A 17,680-nucleotide genomic window follows, 5' to 3' on the forward strand; every position below is an offset into this window, starting at 1 on the left:
CATTGGAGGGCCTTCCGCTCCATACCATGTTTTACGCACGTAACGCCTGCCTTCTGTGTGTGTTTGCCAGACGCGCCCTGCCCCCACGAGATATTTTCACAAGTGCTGCTATGCCAGTTTTTTTACATATTGCTGTTAAAAAAAAGAAGAAATTAGCGTGCTTATGAAAATATCTTGCAGAGGGAGGGCATGGCCGGCAAACGTAGAAGGTGCACGTTATTTGCGTTAAAAATACGGTTCTAGGCTTTTTCCCCTCGGATCCTTTCTTGCGCAGAGTTAAGTCACAGCTTTTTCCACGTCAGAGCAGGTGAGGAAATGGGTTCTGTTCTACTGAGGAACTGCCGGTGCCATTTCCCAAGCCCTGAGTAGGGCTGCTTATCTCTCTTCATCGGGCAAAAGACCAGGCTGACCTTGAAACTCCACCGCTAGACCCCTTTCCCTGAAAGGGTTAACTGTAAACCATTATACCAGCAGAACTGTTACTTTTTATAGACGTACAGAAGACCCCTTTAACATCTCTTAGACCACATTATACCAAAGAATCATGGCAGCAGCAGTAGAATAGTAACATACAGATTCGTACTCTGGAAAATGCCAGAAGTATAGATTTTAACTTTTACTAATGGGGTGGGGGTGTGCTGTGATAAAAAATGGAAGCTTGCCTATTTCTTATACATGTTTTCTGAAACGCTCATTAGCTTGTTAGTCTTAGCAGCTTACTGAGTTCAGATTTAATAGTTAATGGTGGAAAAAAGTAGGTGATTCTTTAAAATTGTTTGCTTTCCTCTTAATCTCTGCTTTTCTAAGACTGGAAAATAGGTTAGGGTTAGCAAAAATAGGAGAAAATGGAAAGTCAAAAACTGAATTTACTATGTCTTCATGTGTACTAACAATAGTGAGCTGCAGAGAGGAGGTAAATGATAATCTTTTTGAAATTTACTGGTATGGCTTTATAAAGTAGACATTTCCACTTCTGTTTGTAAAGTTTCCTGAGGAACGTGACCAGCCATAGAGAAAGGCTATTCAGGAAAGTGTTCTGTAACAAGCTTTAAAAGGCACTGCTTTGATGTAACTGTTAATCTGTTGAATAAATTGTATTTATCAATGTAACAGATGTTCTCTTTCTCAATTTAAAAAAAAAGCACCGAAAAATGTTGTCATATTTGGTAATGAATGATTTTATGCAGAAAGTTCAGATTATTTTTGTTGATCTGTCTCAGTAAGCAGTTGTTTTTATTTGTGTAGAGCTTAAGATGTGAAGAGCTTCACCTTCATGCGGAAAATCTCTCCAGGCGTGTCTGGGAGCTGCTGATGCTTCTTCCCACGTGTCCGAACATGCTGACATCATTCCAGAATATATCAGACGAGCAGGTGAGCCCGCGGCAACCTGCGTGGTGATCAGAGACATCATTCAGTATTTTGCTGTTCTTTGAATCACTTCTCACACGCTTTGGTTTCTCTAACTCACAGAGAATTGATCTAAGGCATTGAGTTTATCATTGAGCTACATTTATTCTGTTTAAGAAATTGTTTCTTTATTCTGAAGTTTCTCTTTTTTTGCATTTAAATGTATTTTCTTTAACATAGTCGTTGAGATATGATAGCTTTTTAAGCAAATCTTTGCATTCCAGTTTCAAATTGTTAACCGTAAGTTCACCTCTCATCTTTTTTGAAATATTACTGGGTTTTGAAACCGAGAAATGTGAGCAGCACTGCTTTAGTTATTTCATTTAGTGGAATATTATTCTTGATTAAAACATTATATTGCATATTGCACAAAGTTATTTTGTACATAAACCAAACAATCAAACCCGTTGCCATCGAGTTGATCGCAACTCCTAGCGACCTTATAGGACAAGGTGGAGCTGACCCTTAGGATTTCCAGGAAGTGCCCGGTGGCTTGGAACTGCCGACCTTTTGCTTAGCAGCTGAGCTGTTAGCCACTGCACGTTGACTAATAATGGCCTGTTGTCAGACAATAATATGAATGAAATAATGTCTCATGAATGTGTTTTCATGTCGATAAATATGTACCTTCACGCTTTATTGCACGTGATAGGTGTTATACTCTACATCATAGCTGAAGTAAGCAGCTTCATTTTGTAATAATGAGACCGTATTTTTTGCCTCTATGAAACAGTGTTGGAATTGTGGCACGTTCAATTTTGCGTAATTATCCATTTATTTCCTTAGGATAAATCTGCGTAAGCAGTATTGTGCAGCCAAAAGATATGTACATTATAAGGCTTTTTGTGTTTCTGGAGGATGGTTAAGAGCTGTGGCTGCTAACCAAAAGGTTGTCAGTTCAAATCCACTAGCCACTCCTTGGAAACCCTCTGGGGCAGTTCTCCTCTCTTCTGTGAAGGGTCTCTGTGAGTTGAAGTCGACACGGTGGCAGTGGGTTTTTTGAGGCTGGTTATTAGCTTACATTCCTGTTCCTGCTGGTAGTGTATTATTGCCTGTTGACCCAAACCCTCAATAAATCTGAACGTAGTTTTTGCCCATTGGATTTGTAAAGAGCGCCAACTCGTTTTAATGTTTGTTTATTTGATTGTTAGTGAAGTCAAGTAATGCAAGGCAAAATTGTTTTCTGAAATTATCTTAAGAAAATAGGAATTTGTCTTTTTAATATTACAGTATGCTCTGAATATTGCTTAATGTTCAACAACAAAAAGTAATGTTTAAAGAAAATACGCTAGCCTAAAATGGCTTGCATCAGTGCTTGTTCTAAATGCTTATACAAGCCAACTGACAGAATTAGGGGAAAATGAGCCAAAGGAATGTAACAACCATTTGGTCACTTTTCCATAAGAGCATCATCATCTTATGTGTGTAAGTGTTAGGTAGTTTTGTAAAGTAATTAAAGATAGTGTTTTCAAGCCACATAATCAGAGGTTTCTTTGTAGAGCTCACCAGCAGAACACTTAACAGGGTGAAAAGAAGAAAGAAATGTCCTGATGTTTTGCTAATGGTTATCTATGATATGGGATACTATCATGTGCAGTTAGAATGCCCTGTAGCACAAACAACTTGGAAGTAAAGAAAATGTGCCCTGAAAAGTGGTGTTTGACGACTCAGCAGCTCTCGTAATAATATTGTTGTCAAAGTGGATGTTAAGTGTGAATAACAGTATTACATTAATTGAGAGTAGGAAGGGCAAAACTTAACAAATTTATGTATTTATATGCCTTTTAAATGTGTAGGTGTAACTTAGTATTAAATATAGACATTTAACTAGCTTATCTACATCCTTAAAAATTTATACATTCCAGTGCTCGTGAGGAGTGTGCAGGCAGATACGTGTGACCAAATGCGTGGCTCCTGTCCAAGAGGCAGGATTAGGAGGCAGGAAGGGGTGGGCACTGGTTGAATGGACACAAGAAACCCCAGCGTGGAAAGGGGGAGTGTGCTATCACATTGTGGGGATTGCAACTAATGTCACAAAGCAATTCAACTATTCTGTAATTTTTTTTTTCCCACTGGGGACAGGGTAAATTGTCTCATCTGTTGTGAAGATTAACAAATTATCATTTTTTTCATGGTACTGTTTGTATATTGGAAACCCTGGTGGCATAGTGGTTAAGTGCTACAGCTGCTAACCAAAAGGTTGGCAGTTCAAATCCACCAGGCGCTCCTTGGAAACTCAGTGGGGCAGTTCTACTCTGTCCTGTAGGGTTGCTATGAGTCAGAATCGACTCGGTGGCAATGGGTTTGGGTTTTTTTTGTTTGTTTGTTTGTGTATTTTATTTTGTTAATGAATAATAATTGGCGTTTTAAGCATGTTGTATCAGTTATATAATTGATCTTCACGTTTGAATGTTTCACAATATGTAATATTTGAGTTTTTATGTAGTGTCAATTTCTTTAAAGTTTTTCTTTTTGGGGGTTTCCTTAGTAAGTTGGCTTGAGAATCCCATTTTCTCTCTTTTTTTGAGAATAATGATGGCCTTAATTGGAAAGAACTTCTCAGAATTAAGAGTGCCCACAAGCTGTTGTATGCCCTGGAAATTATTGAAGCACTGGGAAAACCTAACAGAAGGATAAGGAGAGAGTCCACAGTAAGTGCATTTCCATGCTTGCCATTAAATGTTTGTGGTTTTTCTTCTTTCTGGAGCAGAATTTCAGAGTTTGTTCTCTTTTCAACTAGAATAATTGTTTCTCATCCCATTCCCTTATTTTTCTGCCTTTCCCACAGGGAAGTTACAGTGATCTTTATCCAGACTCCGATGATTCAAGTGAGGATCAAGTAGAAAACAGTAAAAACTCCTGGAGTTGCAAGGTTTGACCCTATTACCTGTTTCACAGCGTAGTGATAGAAATAGCTTGTAATTTTTCAAAAGTAAGTACCATAGTGATTGTTTTTAAACTAATTTACTATTAAAGTGAAACATAGTAAAAAATTATTACTTTAAATCCGGTTAAATAATATACACTGAAATTCTTTAATCCCTTGGAGCTTCTATTTTTAGCGCTGTTTTTTTTTTCCTTCCGTTGAAACACCATGATAGGACACCCGAGTATCTGGGATTAAATGGTTAATGGAATATAAAGATACGTTTATAGATGTTTGTAAGAATCTTTAAAAACATAAAAACTTCTTGAAAGCAGATTTTGTGGTTTTTGTTTTCATAGAAGTTGTTTTGGTGATTTAAATCAGTTTTATAAATGAAAGGTAAAATATTTTACTTACGTATATATGTATCCAGTTACTGAACCAATGAGCAGATTTATCATTGCATGAAGTAGCTGCTTTTCTCTTAACCATTGCTCTTACAATTATTTATAGTTTGTTGCTGCTGGAGGACTCCAACAGTTACTAGAAATTTTTAATTCTGGAATTCTAGAGCCTAAAGAGCAGGAATCGTGGACTGTGGTAAGTGAAAATTCATTGTTTCACTGTTATAGCAGTTATCCCATTTTAAGCCCTTTGATTTCCAGCAGCACGTGTAACTTCTACTATATACTTCGTTATAATCCAGGAGAGTATCAGGCATAGTAAAGGGCCCTGGTGGTACAGTGGTTAAGTGTTTCTCTGCTAACCACGAGGCCGGTGATCCAAACCCTGCAGCCTCTTCGTGGGAGAAACCTGTGGCAGCCCGCTTCCGTAAAGATTGACAGCCTTGGAAACCCTATGGGACAGGTCTGCTCTGTCCAGTAGGTTCCCTACGAGTCAGAATCGACTCAGTGGCAACAAGTTTTATCAAGTATAGTAGAAATATATTAAAAAATATAGAGAGTTTTATAAACTAATTGTGGTCCACCAATCTCAATTAGCTAAAATTTAAGTGCTAAATAAAAGTAATATTTCTGCACTATGGCTGATTCATAAACGCTTTCTCCTTAGGCTAATAAAATTGTTTGTATTTCTGTAATCTTAAAGTTTTTTTTTAAATGAAGGTTTTTAAAAAATTTAAGATGTAAGCCAATTAAAAAAAACCTTAAAAAAATTTTCTAAGTTTTTTTTAATTGGCTTACGTCTTAAATTTTTAAAAAACATTCATTTTCATCGTTTTCTTTCTTTTTTGACTATTTCTTCTTTTATAGCAGTATTACACAAAAATGTTTCCCCAGACCATTTGTGGCTGGTCAATTATGAGATAGGTACAGAAATTTACAGGAAACTTTCAGGACTTTTTATAGAAATTGAATATTGCTGCAGTGATTTTTATAGTTTATTTTTTTAAAAGTATTCATCCTGTATAAAATAGAAAATTTTTTCTAAATTTCCTTAATTTTGTTGTTGTTAAAGATTATGCACAGCAAAACATAAGCCAGTTCAACAGCTTCTGTGTGTACAATTCAGTGACATTGATTGCATCCTTTGAGTTGTGTAACCAATCTCATCCTCGTATTCTGAGTTATTTCTCCTGCATTAACGTAAACTCACTGCGCCCTAAGATTCCTATCCAATCTGTCTAGTTGCCGTTGCCAATTTGATACCATACAGATAGTTCTTAAAAGAGCATAATTCTCAAAGCAGACCTTTTTTACTAGTTAAGCTAAGCTGTTTTAAGTTCTAAGATGGCTTCAGGGCATATTTTTGCTTAAGGTTTAAAGATTATCTCAGGGCAGTAGTTTCAGGGGTTCTTCCACCCTCCATGGCTGCAGAAAGCCTAGAATCAAAGAGAATTTGAAATTCTGTTCTATATCTTCCCCCTTTTGATCAGGAGTCATCTATGGAATTTTTGATCAAAATGTTCAATAGTGGTAGCCAGGCACCATCCAGTTTTTCAGGTCTCATGGCAAAGGATGCAATTGTTCACGGAGGCAGTTAGCCACATGTTAATGGAAATTTTTTTTAAATGGCACGTCACAACTGTTAAGTTGAAGAGGTATTGTTCCATAATACTAGGAAAATAAAATTTTTTGTGGAGTATTTAAAACTTTGTAATGGTATGCAAAACTGCACAATCTGGTTTTGAAATAAATGATAAGGACACCATTTCTTGACCTCCAAAGCAGATTAGCATTATCAGACATTCCATTCAAATATTTATTTCTTAGAACTTGTATTTTAAATTCCCTTAGAACCTAGGATTCAGGCATCCGTGATTTGATATTGAATGCTACTCTTGCCAAAAGGTTGAGGAAGATTAGAAAATACTGCTGTCTACCAAACTGTTGATAATCTGCCTCTGGTTTCAATTCTTCTCAGTTTTTTTATTTTGAACATTTTACTTTATATATCTATATGTATATACCTCATTCTGCTACAGTAATTAATTATCGTAGTTCTTTGTCTCATATTTCAAATTTCTGTTGTGTATTATTGTTAGTCATATACCTGGTGTTCCATTAGTCTCTCAGAATGGTGAGGTGCCTTTTAGTTCTCTGGCAAAGTGGAAGAATTTAACTCAAATTTTTAATGAGTAGTTATGTGTCACAGATAGGAGCTTTATTATCAACTTAGTTGTGAATAAAGTTTAGTGAAATCATATGCTAAAATTTTCTTCTTTCTTTGCTTTGAAATTATGGATACATTTGTGAACTATTATTATTAAGTCAGCTTTACTGCCATGTGTGGCACATTATAGCCTTAAAAACAAAAAACCAAACCCAGTGCCGTCGAATCGATTCTGCCTGAAAATGCCTGAGATACAAGGCACGTCTGAGACGCAGATGGCTTCCAAGGAGTCTCTCTTAATGTATTGTGGAATAGTTACGAATTCCTGATCATTATTGTTTCTTAACTATTTTTTACTTTTAAAATAAGATTAGTCAACGTGTACTTTCTTAAATTTTTTTTTATGTAATCCACGTACAGTTTTTTTTTAATGTATAATTCAGTGGTTTTCAGTATATTCACAAAATTGAGCAACCAGCACTACTGTCCTTGGAAGTCTAGAACATTTTAATCATCCCCAAAGGAAGCCCCGCACCCATTAGCAGTTCCTCCTCATTCTCCCCTAACCCCCTGAGCCATATGCAACCACCAACCTACTTTCTATCTATTGATTTACCTCTTCTGGCCATTTCATATAAATGGAGTCATGTAATAATGGTTCTTTGGGATTGGCTTCTTTAACTTAGCATAATGCTTTTAACAGTCATCATTGAAAGTAGCATGTATTGGTAATTCAATCCTTTGTATGGATATACCGGAAACCCTGGTGGCGTAGTTGTTAAGTGCTATGGCTGCTAACCGAAGGGTCGGCAGTTTGAACCCACCAGGCACTCCTTGGAAACTCTGTGGGGCAGTTCTGCTCTGTCCTATAGGGTCACTATGAGTCGGAATCGACTCGACGGCACCGGGTTTGGTTTGGTTGGGTTGGATGGCTATACCACATTTGGTTTGTATGTTCATTAACTGATGGGCATTTGGGTTGTTGTCACTTTTTGGCTATTAAGAACATTTGTGTGCAAGTTTTTGTGTAGACCTAGTTTTTCAGTTCTCTTGCGTATGTACTTAGGAGGGATATGTCTCACCAATGTTTGTTTTTGCCTGTCTTTGATTTTCCCGGTGGATGATGCTAAATGATACCACGTTGTAGTTTTAATTTGCATCTTCCTGATGCTGATGATCTTGGGTACAACACTGAGCTTAAGCATAACAACAGTTGTGAGCATGGTGCAGGACCGGGCAGTGTCTCGTTCTGTAGTACACCAGGTCACGGAGTCGGAACCAGCTCGACAGCACCTATCAACAACAGTGATCTTGAGCATCTTTTCACGTGTTTGTTGTCCATTCATGTATCTTCTTTGGTGAAATGTCTATTCATCTGTGGCTTTAAAATCCAAGGAAGGGGAGGTTGATCAGTTGATAGACTTTGTGTTGTTTCCACTTTGGGGGTATTATGAAATGCTGCCGTGAGCACTCATGTCTTAGGTGTATACTTCAGGGTAGAATTGCAGGGTCATATAGTTACTCTGTTTAACTTTTTTTTTGTTTGTTTGTTTTTTATTTTTACCCATCTGACAATCTTTATTTTTTTAATTGGATTTTTTCATATTGTTGAGTTTTAAGAATTCTCTGTACATTTTGGTTACAAGTCCTTTATCAGATATGTGTTTTTCAATCATTTTCTCTCAGTCTGTCTTTTTATTCTCGTAACAGTATCTTTTGCAGAGCCGAAGTTTTCAATTTTTTTTTTTTTTATTACCTTTTATTAAGCTTCAAGTGAACGTTTACAAATCCAATCAGTCTGGCACATATAAGTTTACATACATCTCACTCCCTACTCCCACTTGCTCTCCCCCTCTTGAGTCAGCCCTTTCAGTGTCTCCTTTCATGACAATTTTGCCGGCTTCTCTCTCTATCCTCCCATCCCCCCTCCAGACAAGAGTTCCCAACACAATCTCAAGTGTCCACCTGATATAATTAGCTCACTCTTCATCATCGTCTCCCCCCACTCCGCTGACCAGTGCCTTTCATGTCTGATGAGTTGTCTTCGGGGATGGTTCCTGTCCTGTGCCAACATAAGGTCTGGGGACCATGACCGCCGGGATTCCTCTAGTCTCAGTCAGACCATTAAGTTTGGTCTTTTTATGAGAATTTGGGGTCTGTATCCCACTGATCTCCTGCTCCCTCAGGGGTCCTCTGCTGTGCTCCCTGTCAGGGCAGTCACCGGGTGTGGCCGGGCACCAACTAGTTCTTCTGGTCTCAGGATGATGTAGGTCTCTGGTTCCTGTGGCCCTTTCTGTCTCTTGGGCTCTTAGTTGTCTGTGGCCTTGGTGTTCTTCATTTTCCTTTGCTCCAGGTGGGTTGAGACCAATTGATGCATCTTAGATGGCTGCTTGTTAGCATTTAAGACCCCAGACGCCACATTTCAAAGTGGGATGCAGAATGATTTCATAATAGAATTATTTTGCCAATTGACTTAGAAGTCCCCGCAAACCATGTTCCCCAGACCCCCGCCCTTGCTCCACTGACCTTTGAAGCATTCATTTTATCCCGGAAACTTCTTTGCTTTTGATCCAGTCCAGTTGAGCTGACCTTCCATGTATTGAGTGTTGTCTTTCCCTTCACCTAAAGCATTTCTTATCTACTGATTAGTCAATAAAAAACCCTCTCCCACCCTCCCTCCCTCCCCACCTCGTAACCACAAAAGTATGTGTTCTTCTCAGTTTTTACTATTTCTCAAGATCTTATAATAGTGGTCTTATACAATATTTGTCCTTTTGCCTCTGACTAATTTCGCTCAGCATAATGCCTTCCAGGTTCCTCCATGTTATGAAATGTTTCACAGTTTCGTCCCTGTTCTTTATCGATGCGTAGTATTCCATTGTGTGAATATACCACAATTTATTTACCCATTCATCCGTTGATGGACACCTTGGTTGCTTCCAACTTTTTGCTATTGTAAACAGAGCTGCAATAAACATGGGTGTGCATATATCTGTTTGTGTGAAGGCTCTTGTATCTCTAGGGTATATTCCCAGGAGTGGGATTTCTGGGTTGTATGGTAGTTCTATTTCTAACTGTTCAAGATAACGCCAGATAGATTTCCAAAGTGGTTGTACCATTTTGCATTCCCACCAGCAGTGTATAAGAGTTCCAATCTCTCCGCAGCCTCTCCAACATTTATTATTTTGTGTTTTTTGGATTAATGCCAGCCTTGCTGGTATGAGATGGAATCTCATCGTAGTTTTAATTTGCATTTCTCTAATGGCTAATGATCGAGAGCATTTTCTCATGTATCTGTTGGCTGCCTGAATATCTTCTTTAGTGAAATGTGTGTTCATATCCTTTGCCCACTTTTTGATTGGGTTGTTTGTCTTTTTGTGGTTGAGTTTTGACAGAATCATGTAGATTTTAGAGATCAGGCGCTGGTCGGAGATGTCAAAGCTGAAAATTCTTTCCCACTCTGTAGGTGGTCTTTTTACTCTTTTGGTGAAGTCTTTAGATGAGCATAGGTGTTTGATTTTTAGGAGCTCCCAGTTATCGGGTTTCTCTTCATCATTTTTGGTAATGTTTTGTATTCTGTTTATGCCTTGTATTAGGGCTCCTAGGGTTGTCCCAATTTTTTCTTCCATGATCTTTATCGTTTTAGTCTTTATGTTTAGGTCTTTGATCCACCTGGAGTTAGTTTTTGTGCATGGTGTAAGGTATGGGTCCTGTTTCATTTTTTTGCAAATGAATATCCAGTTATGCCAGCACCATTTGTTAAAAAGGCTTTCTTTTCCCCAATTAATTGACACTGGTCCTTTGCAAATATCAGCTGCTCATACGTGGATGGATCTATGTCTGGGTTCTCAATTCTGTTCCATTGGTCTGTGTGCCTGTTGTACCAGTACCAGGCTGTTTTGACTACTGTGGCTGTATAATAGGTTCTGAAATCAGGTAAAGTGAGGCCTCCCACTTTCTCCTTCTTTTTCAGTAGTGCTTTGCTTATCCGGGGCTTCTTTCCCTTCCATATGAAATTGGTGATTTGTTTCTCTATCCCCTTAAAATATGACATTGGAATTTGGATCGGAAGTGCATTAAATGTATAGGTGGCTTTTGGTAGAACAGACATTTTTACTATGTTAAGTCTTCCTATCCATGAGCAAGGTATGTTTTTCCACTTAAGTATGTCCTTTTGAATTTCTTGTAGTAGAGCTTTGTAGTTTTCTTTGTATAGGTCTTTTACATCCTTGGTAAGATTTATTCCTAAGTATCTTATCTTGTTGGGGGCTACTGTGAATGGTATTGATTTGGTTATTTCCTCTTCGGTGTTCTTTTTGTTGATGTAGAGGAACCCAAGTGATTTTTGTATGTTTATTTTATAACCTGAGACTCTGCCAAACTCTTCTATTAGTTTCAGTAGTTTTCTGGAGGATTCCTTAGGGTTTTCTGTGTATATAATCATGCCATCTGCAAATAGTGATAACTTTACTTCTTCCTTGCCAATCCAGATACCTTTTATTTCTTTGTCTAGCCTAATTGCCCTGGCTAGGACTTCCAGCACGATGTTGAATAAGAGCGGTGATAAAGGGCATCCTTGTCTGGTTCCCGTTCTCAAGGGAAATGCTTTCAGGTTCTCTCCATTTAGAGTGATATTGGCTGTTGGCCTTGCATAGATGCCCTTTATTATGTTGAGGAATTTTCCTTCAATTCCTATTTTGGTAAGAGTTTTTATCATAAATGGGTGTTGGACTTTGTCAAATGCCTTTTCTGCATCAATTGATAAGATCATGTGGTTTTTGTCTTTTGTTTTATTTATGTGATGGATTACATTAATGGTTTTTCTGATATTAAACCAGCCTTACATACCTGGTATAAATCCCACTTGATCATGGTGAATTATTTTTTTGATGTGCTGTTGGATTCTATTGGCTAGAATTTTGTTGAGGATTTTTGCATCTATGTTCATGAGGGATATAGGTCTATAATTTTCTTTTTTTGTAATGTCTTTACCTGGTTTTGGTATCAGGGAGATGGTGGCTTCATAGAATGAGTTGGGTAGTATTCCGTCGTTTTCTATGCTTTGGAATACCTTCAGAAGTAGTGGTGTTAACTCTTCTCTGAAAGTTTGGTAGAACTCTGCAGTGAAGCCGTCCGGGCCAGGGCTTTTTTTGGTTGGGAGTTTTTTGATTACCGTTTCAATCTCTTTTTTTGTTATGGGTCTATTTAGTTGTTCTACTTCTGAATGTGTTAGTTTAGGTAGGTAGTGTTTTTCCAGGAATTCATCCATTTCTTCTAGGTTTTCAAATTTGTTAGAGTATAATTTTTCATAATAATCTGAAATGATTCTTTTAATTTCATTTGGTTCTGTTGTGATGTGGTCCTTCTCATTTCTTATTCGGGTTATTTGTTTCCTTTCCTGTATTTCTTTAGTCAGTCTAGCCAATGGTTTATCAATTTTGTTAATTTTTTCAAAGAACCAGCTTTTGTCTTTGTTAATTCTTTCAATTGTTTTTCTGTTCTCTAATTCATTTAGTTCAGCTCTAATTTTTATTATTTGTTTTCTTCTGGTGCCTGATGGATTCTTTTGTTGCTCACTTTCTATTTGTTCAAGTTGTAGGGACAGTTCTCTGATTTTGGCTCTTTCTTCTTTTTGTATGTGTGCATTTATCGATATAAATTGGCCTCTGAGCACTGCTTTTGCTGTGTCCCAGAGGTTTTGATAGAAAGTATTTTCATTCTCGTTGCTTTCTATGAATTTCCTTATTCCCTCCTTAATGTCTTCTATAACCCAGTCTTTTTTCAGAAGGGTGTTGTTCATTTTCCAAGTATTTGATTTCTTTTCCCTAGTTTTTCTGTTATTGATCTCTAGTTTTATTGCCTTGTGATCTGAGAAGATGCTTTGTAATATTTCGATGTTTTGGACTCTGCAGAGGTTTGTTTTATGACCTAATATGTGGTCTATTCTAGAGAATGTTCCATGTGCGCTAGAAAAAAAAGTATATTTTGCAGCATTTGGTTGGAGAGTTCTGTATAAGTCAATGAGGTCAAGTTGGTTGATTGTTGTAATTAGATCTTCCGTGTCTCTATTGAGCTTCTTACTGGATGTCCTGTCCTTCTCCGAAAGTGGTGTGTTGAAGTCTCCTACTATAATTGTGGAGGTATCTATCTCACTTTTCAATTCTGTTAAAATTTGATTTATGTATCTTGCAGCCCTGTCATTGGGTGCATAAATATTTAATATGGTTATGTCTTCCTGATCAATTGTCCCGTTTATCATTATATAGTGTCCTTCTTTATCCTTTGTGGTGGATTTAAGTCTAAAGTCTATTTTGTGAGAAATTAATATTGTTACTCCTCTTCTTTCTTGCTTATTGTTTGCTTGATATATTTTTTTCCATCCTTTGAGTTTTAGTTTGTTTGTGTCTCTAAGTCTAAGGTGTGTCTCTTGTAGGCAGCATATAGATGGATCGTGTTTCTTTATCCAGTCTGTGACTCTCTGTCTCTTTATTGGTGCATTTAGTCCATTTACATTCAGGGTAATTATAGATAAATAAGTTTTTAGTGCTGTCATTTTGATGCCTTTTTATGTGTGTTGTTGACAATTTCATTTTTCCACATACTTTTTTGTGCTGAGGCGTTTTTCTTAGTGAATTGTGAGATCCTCATTTTCATAGTGTTTGACTTTATGTTAGTTGAGTCGTTAACGTTTTTCTTGGCTTTTATCTTGAGTTATAGAGTTGTTATACCTTTTTGTGGTTACCTTATTATTTACTCCTATTTTTCTAAGTAAAAACCTAACTTGTATTGTTCTATATCGCCTTGTATCACTCTCCATATGGCAGTTCAATGCCTCCTGTATTTAGTCCCTCTTTTTGATTATTTTGATCTTTTACCTATTGACTTCCATGATTCCCTGTTATGTGTATTTTTTTTTTTTTAATTAATCTTAATTTGTTTGTTTTTGTGATTTCCCTATTTGAGTTGATATCAGGACGTTCTGTTTTGTGACCTTGTGTTGTGCTGATATCTGATATTATTGGTTCTCTGACCAAACAATATCCTTTAGTATTTCTTGTAGCTTTGGTTTGGTTTTTGCAAATTCTCTAAACTTGTGTTTATCTGTAAATATCTTAATTTTGCCTTCATATTTCAGAGAGAGTTTTGCTGGATATATGATCCTTGGCTGGCAGTTTTTTTCCTTCAGTGCTCTGTATATGTCGTCCCATTCCCTTCTTGCCTGCATGGTTTCTGCTGAGTAGTCTGAACTTATTCTTATTGATTCTCCCTTGAAGGAAACCTTTCTTTTCTCCCTGGCTGCTTTTAAAATTTTCTGTTTATCTTTGGTTTTGGCGAGTTTGATAATATGTCTTGGTGTTTTTCTTTTTGGATCAATCTTAAATGGGGTTCGATGAGCATCTTGGATAGATATCCTTTCGTCTTTCATGATGTCAGGGAAGTTTTCTGTCAGGAGTTCTTCAACTATTTTCTCTGTGTTTTCTGTCCCCGCTCCCTGTTCTGGGACTCCAATCACCCGCAGGTTATCCTTCTTGATAGAGTCCCACATGATTCTTAGGGTTTCTTCATTTTTTTTAATTCTTTTATCTGATTTTTTTTTCAGCTATGTTGGTGTTGATTCCCTGGTCCTCCAGAAGTCCCACTCTGCATTCTAATTGCTCGAGTCTGCTCCTCTGACTTCCTATTGCGTTGTCTAATTCTGTAATTTTATTGTTAATCTTTAAGATTTCTACATGCTGTCTCTCTATGGATTCTTGCAACTTATTAATTTTTCCACTATGTTCTTGAATAATCTTTTTGAGTTCTTCAACAGTTTTATCAGTGTGTTCCTTGGCTTTTTATGCAGTTTGCCCTATTTCATTTGTGATGTCTTTAAGCATTCTGTAAATTAGTTTTTTATACTCTGTATCTGATAATTCCAGGATTGTATCTTCATTTGGGAAAGATTTTGATTCTTTTGTTTGGGGGGTTGGAGAAGCTGTCATGGTCTGCTTCTTTAAGTGGTTTGATATGGATTGTTGTCTCCGAGCCATCACTGGGAAACTAGGTTTTCCAGAAAATCCGCTAAAAAAAAATTCAGATCCCTATCAGAGTTCTCCCTCTGGCTCAGGCTATTCAGATGTTAATGAAGCCGCCTGGGGAGGGTGGGGGAGGGAACAGAGAGATAGGAGAGTAGCACCTCAGAATATAGCCAGAGTTGCTTGTCTTGCTTGGAATGACTATTATATCTGAGATTCCCGCAGGGCACGTCGCCTATGTGTGCTGGCTGTGTGGAGATTGCCCCTGGGGGGTCTGGCCCGCTGGAGTCAAGGTCAGATCCTCCACTTCCAGCCCCACGCCCAGCGTCAAGGCTCCCCTACTGGGACGGTGCACTCTCGACTCCAAAATCAGTCGCTGCCTCCCGGGGACTTCTCGTCCCTCTAGCCGCGTTGCCGTGCCGCCCCAGAGAACCAATTGGGCCTCCTCCCGGGGTTAGTTCAGATGGGTGGAGCAGGTCCCCGTGCTTGTGCCGTGACCGAGTGTCCCGGCTGGGACGCTGTTCTCCCCGCTCCAATACCAGTCGCTGCTTCCCGGGGACTTCTCCTACCGGCTGCGTCCCACGCCGCCCACGCGACCCAACTGGTCCCCCTCCCGGGGTTAGTTCAGGGGGGTGGAGCAGCTCTCCGTGTTTATGCCGTTCCTGCGTCCAGTCCAAATCCCGGCGGGATGGTTCCCTGGCTGGGACGCTGCTCTCCACGTTCCAAGACCAGTCACTGCCTCCCGGGGACTTCTTATACCGGCTGCGTCCCACACCGTCCGCGGAACCGGCTGATCCCCCTCCTGGGGTTAGTTCAGGGGGGTGGAGCAGCTCTCTGTGCTTGTGCCGTACCTGACTGGTACGCTGGCTCCAGGCTCTGAAAACAATCGCTGCTTCCTCGTATTAGTTCGTTCTCCGTCTCTAAATCTGTGTTTGTTGTTCAGGGTTCGTAGATTGTTATGTATGTGATCGATTCACTTGTTTTTCCGTGTCTTTGTTGTAAGAGGGATCCGAGGTAGCGTCTGCCTAGTCCGCCATCTTGGCTCCGCCCCCCTCTGTTTAACTTTTGATGACCTGCCAAATTGTTTTCCAAAGCTGCTGCACCATTGTGCATTCACACCAGCCATATGTGTGGGTTCCAGTTTGTCCGCATCTTCACCAAGACTAACCAGAAAAAACCTGTTGCCATGGAGTCAGTTCCGACTTACGGTGACCCTATAGGACAGAGTAGAACAGCCCCATAGAGTTTCCAGGAAGCGCCTGGTGGATTCGAACTGCTGACCTTAAGAGCCAGAGCTCTTAACCAGTACGGCACCAGGGTTTCCAGTCACCAAGACTAATGCCTATCTTTCCTTTATAGCCATACTAGTGAGTACCTCCTTGCGGCTTTGATTTACATTTCCCTAATGACTTTTTTTTTTTAATGACTAGTGTTGTGGAGTATCTTTATGTGCTTAAAGATTTTTTTGGAGAAATATCAACTCAAATCCATTGGCCATTTTTAATTGGGTTGTCTTTTCATTGTTGAGTTGTAAGAGTTCTTAATATATTCTGAATACTAATCCCTTATCAGAGATACACTTTGCAGCTATTTTCTCCCATTTTATGGGTTGCCTTTTCCCTTTCTTCAGTAGTGCCCTTTGAAACAAAAAAGTTGTTAAAATCTAATTTCTCACTCTTTTTCTTTGTTATCTATGCTTGTAGTGTCACATCTAAGAAACCATTGCCTAACCAAGGTTCCAAAGATTTTTGCCTCTGTTTTCTTTTTATAGTTTTAGCTCTTACATGTAGATCTCTGATCCATTTTGAGTAAATTTTTGTGTGTGTTTTGAGTTTGAGGTATACTTTTCATGCAATAAATAGCACACCATTTTAAAGGTCTAGTTCAAGTTCTGAAAAATGTGTATAGTCACACAGTCCTGCAACATAATTAAGATGTAGAACATTCTCATTACTACAGAAATACCATCCTGACCCTTTTCAGTCAGTCTCTCACGCCCATCCCAACTGCCTTCTGTTGCAATAGATTATATTTGCATTTCCTCTTGTATACTATGTGCTTTACATCTGACTTTGACTCAGTATGTATTTTGAAAATCATAAATGTGTGTGTGTGTGTTGGTAGTTTGTTCCCTTTCATTGCTGAGTGAATGAATATCTGATGTGTAGATAAACCACAGCTTGTTTATCAATTCACCGTTGATGGACATTTGCGCTTCCAGTTGTGGGCTCTTAGGGATAAAGCTGCTATAAACATGCACAAGTCTTTCCATGTATTTATGTTTTTGTTTCTCTTGGGTAAATATTTAAAAATGGAATTTCTGAGTAATATGGTAAATGTAAGATTAACTTTATAAGAAGCTGTCAAACTTTCCGAAAGCAGTTTGAGAATTCCATTTATCCATAGCCTTGCCAGCATTTGGTGTGGCTAGCGTCCCTAATTTGATCTTCTCGTGAGCATGTAGTCGTCTTTCATGCTGGCTTTAATTTGCCCTTCTTCAGTGACTAATGGTATTGGGCATCTTTTCATGTGCTTATTGGTCATGCATTTATCTTCTTTGTGAAGTGTCTGTTCAAATCTTTTGCTCATTTTTAAACATTTTAATTTTTTTCTTAATAAAGAAGTTGTAAGACTTTTTCTTTCCTTAGTCAATTTTGGACAAGTTGTTTTTCCTCAGATATATGTATTGGGAATATTTGCTCTCAGCCTGTGGCTTGGTTTTCATTTTATTGATCGTGTCTATTAAAAGACAGGAGTTTTTTTTGTGTGTGTGTGCTTTAAGTGAAAGTTTACAAATCAAGTCAGTCTCTTATACAAAAAT

At 38.3% G+C, this 17,680-nt stretch overlaps 1 protein-coding gene across 6 annotated transcripts in view; it reads left to right on the forward strand.

Annotated features, from left to right (window-relative positions):
* Positions 1-17,680, forward strand: part of USP34 (ubiquitin specific peptidase 34) — a 249,426-nt gene that overhangs the window by 138,218 nt on the left and 93,528 nt on the right. For all 6 annotated transcript variants that reach the window (XM_064276991.1, XM_064276988.1, XM_064276990.1 and 3 more), the window contains 4 exons: positions 1,246-1,371; positions 3,936-4,058; positions 4,196-4,279; positions 4,787-4,873. In XM_064276991.1, coding sequence (XP_064133061.1) covers positions 1,246-1,371; positions 3,936-4,058; positions 4,196-4,279; positions 4,787-4,873 — 420 coding nt within the window. The remainder of the gene's footprint in view (positions 1-1,245; positions 1,372-3,935; positions 4,059-4,195; positions 4,280-4,786; positions 4,874-17,680) is intronic.

The sequence above is a fragment of the Loxodonta africana genome, chromosome 26, assembly GCF_030014295.1.
Source record: "Loxodonta africana isolate mLoxAfr1 chromosome 26, mLoxAfr1.hap2, whole genome shotgun sequence".
Lineage (NCBI taxonomy): Eukaryota > Metazoa > Chordata > Mammalia > Proboscidea > Elephantidae > Loxodonta > Loxodonta africana.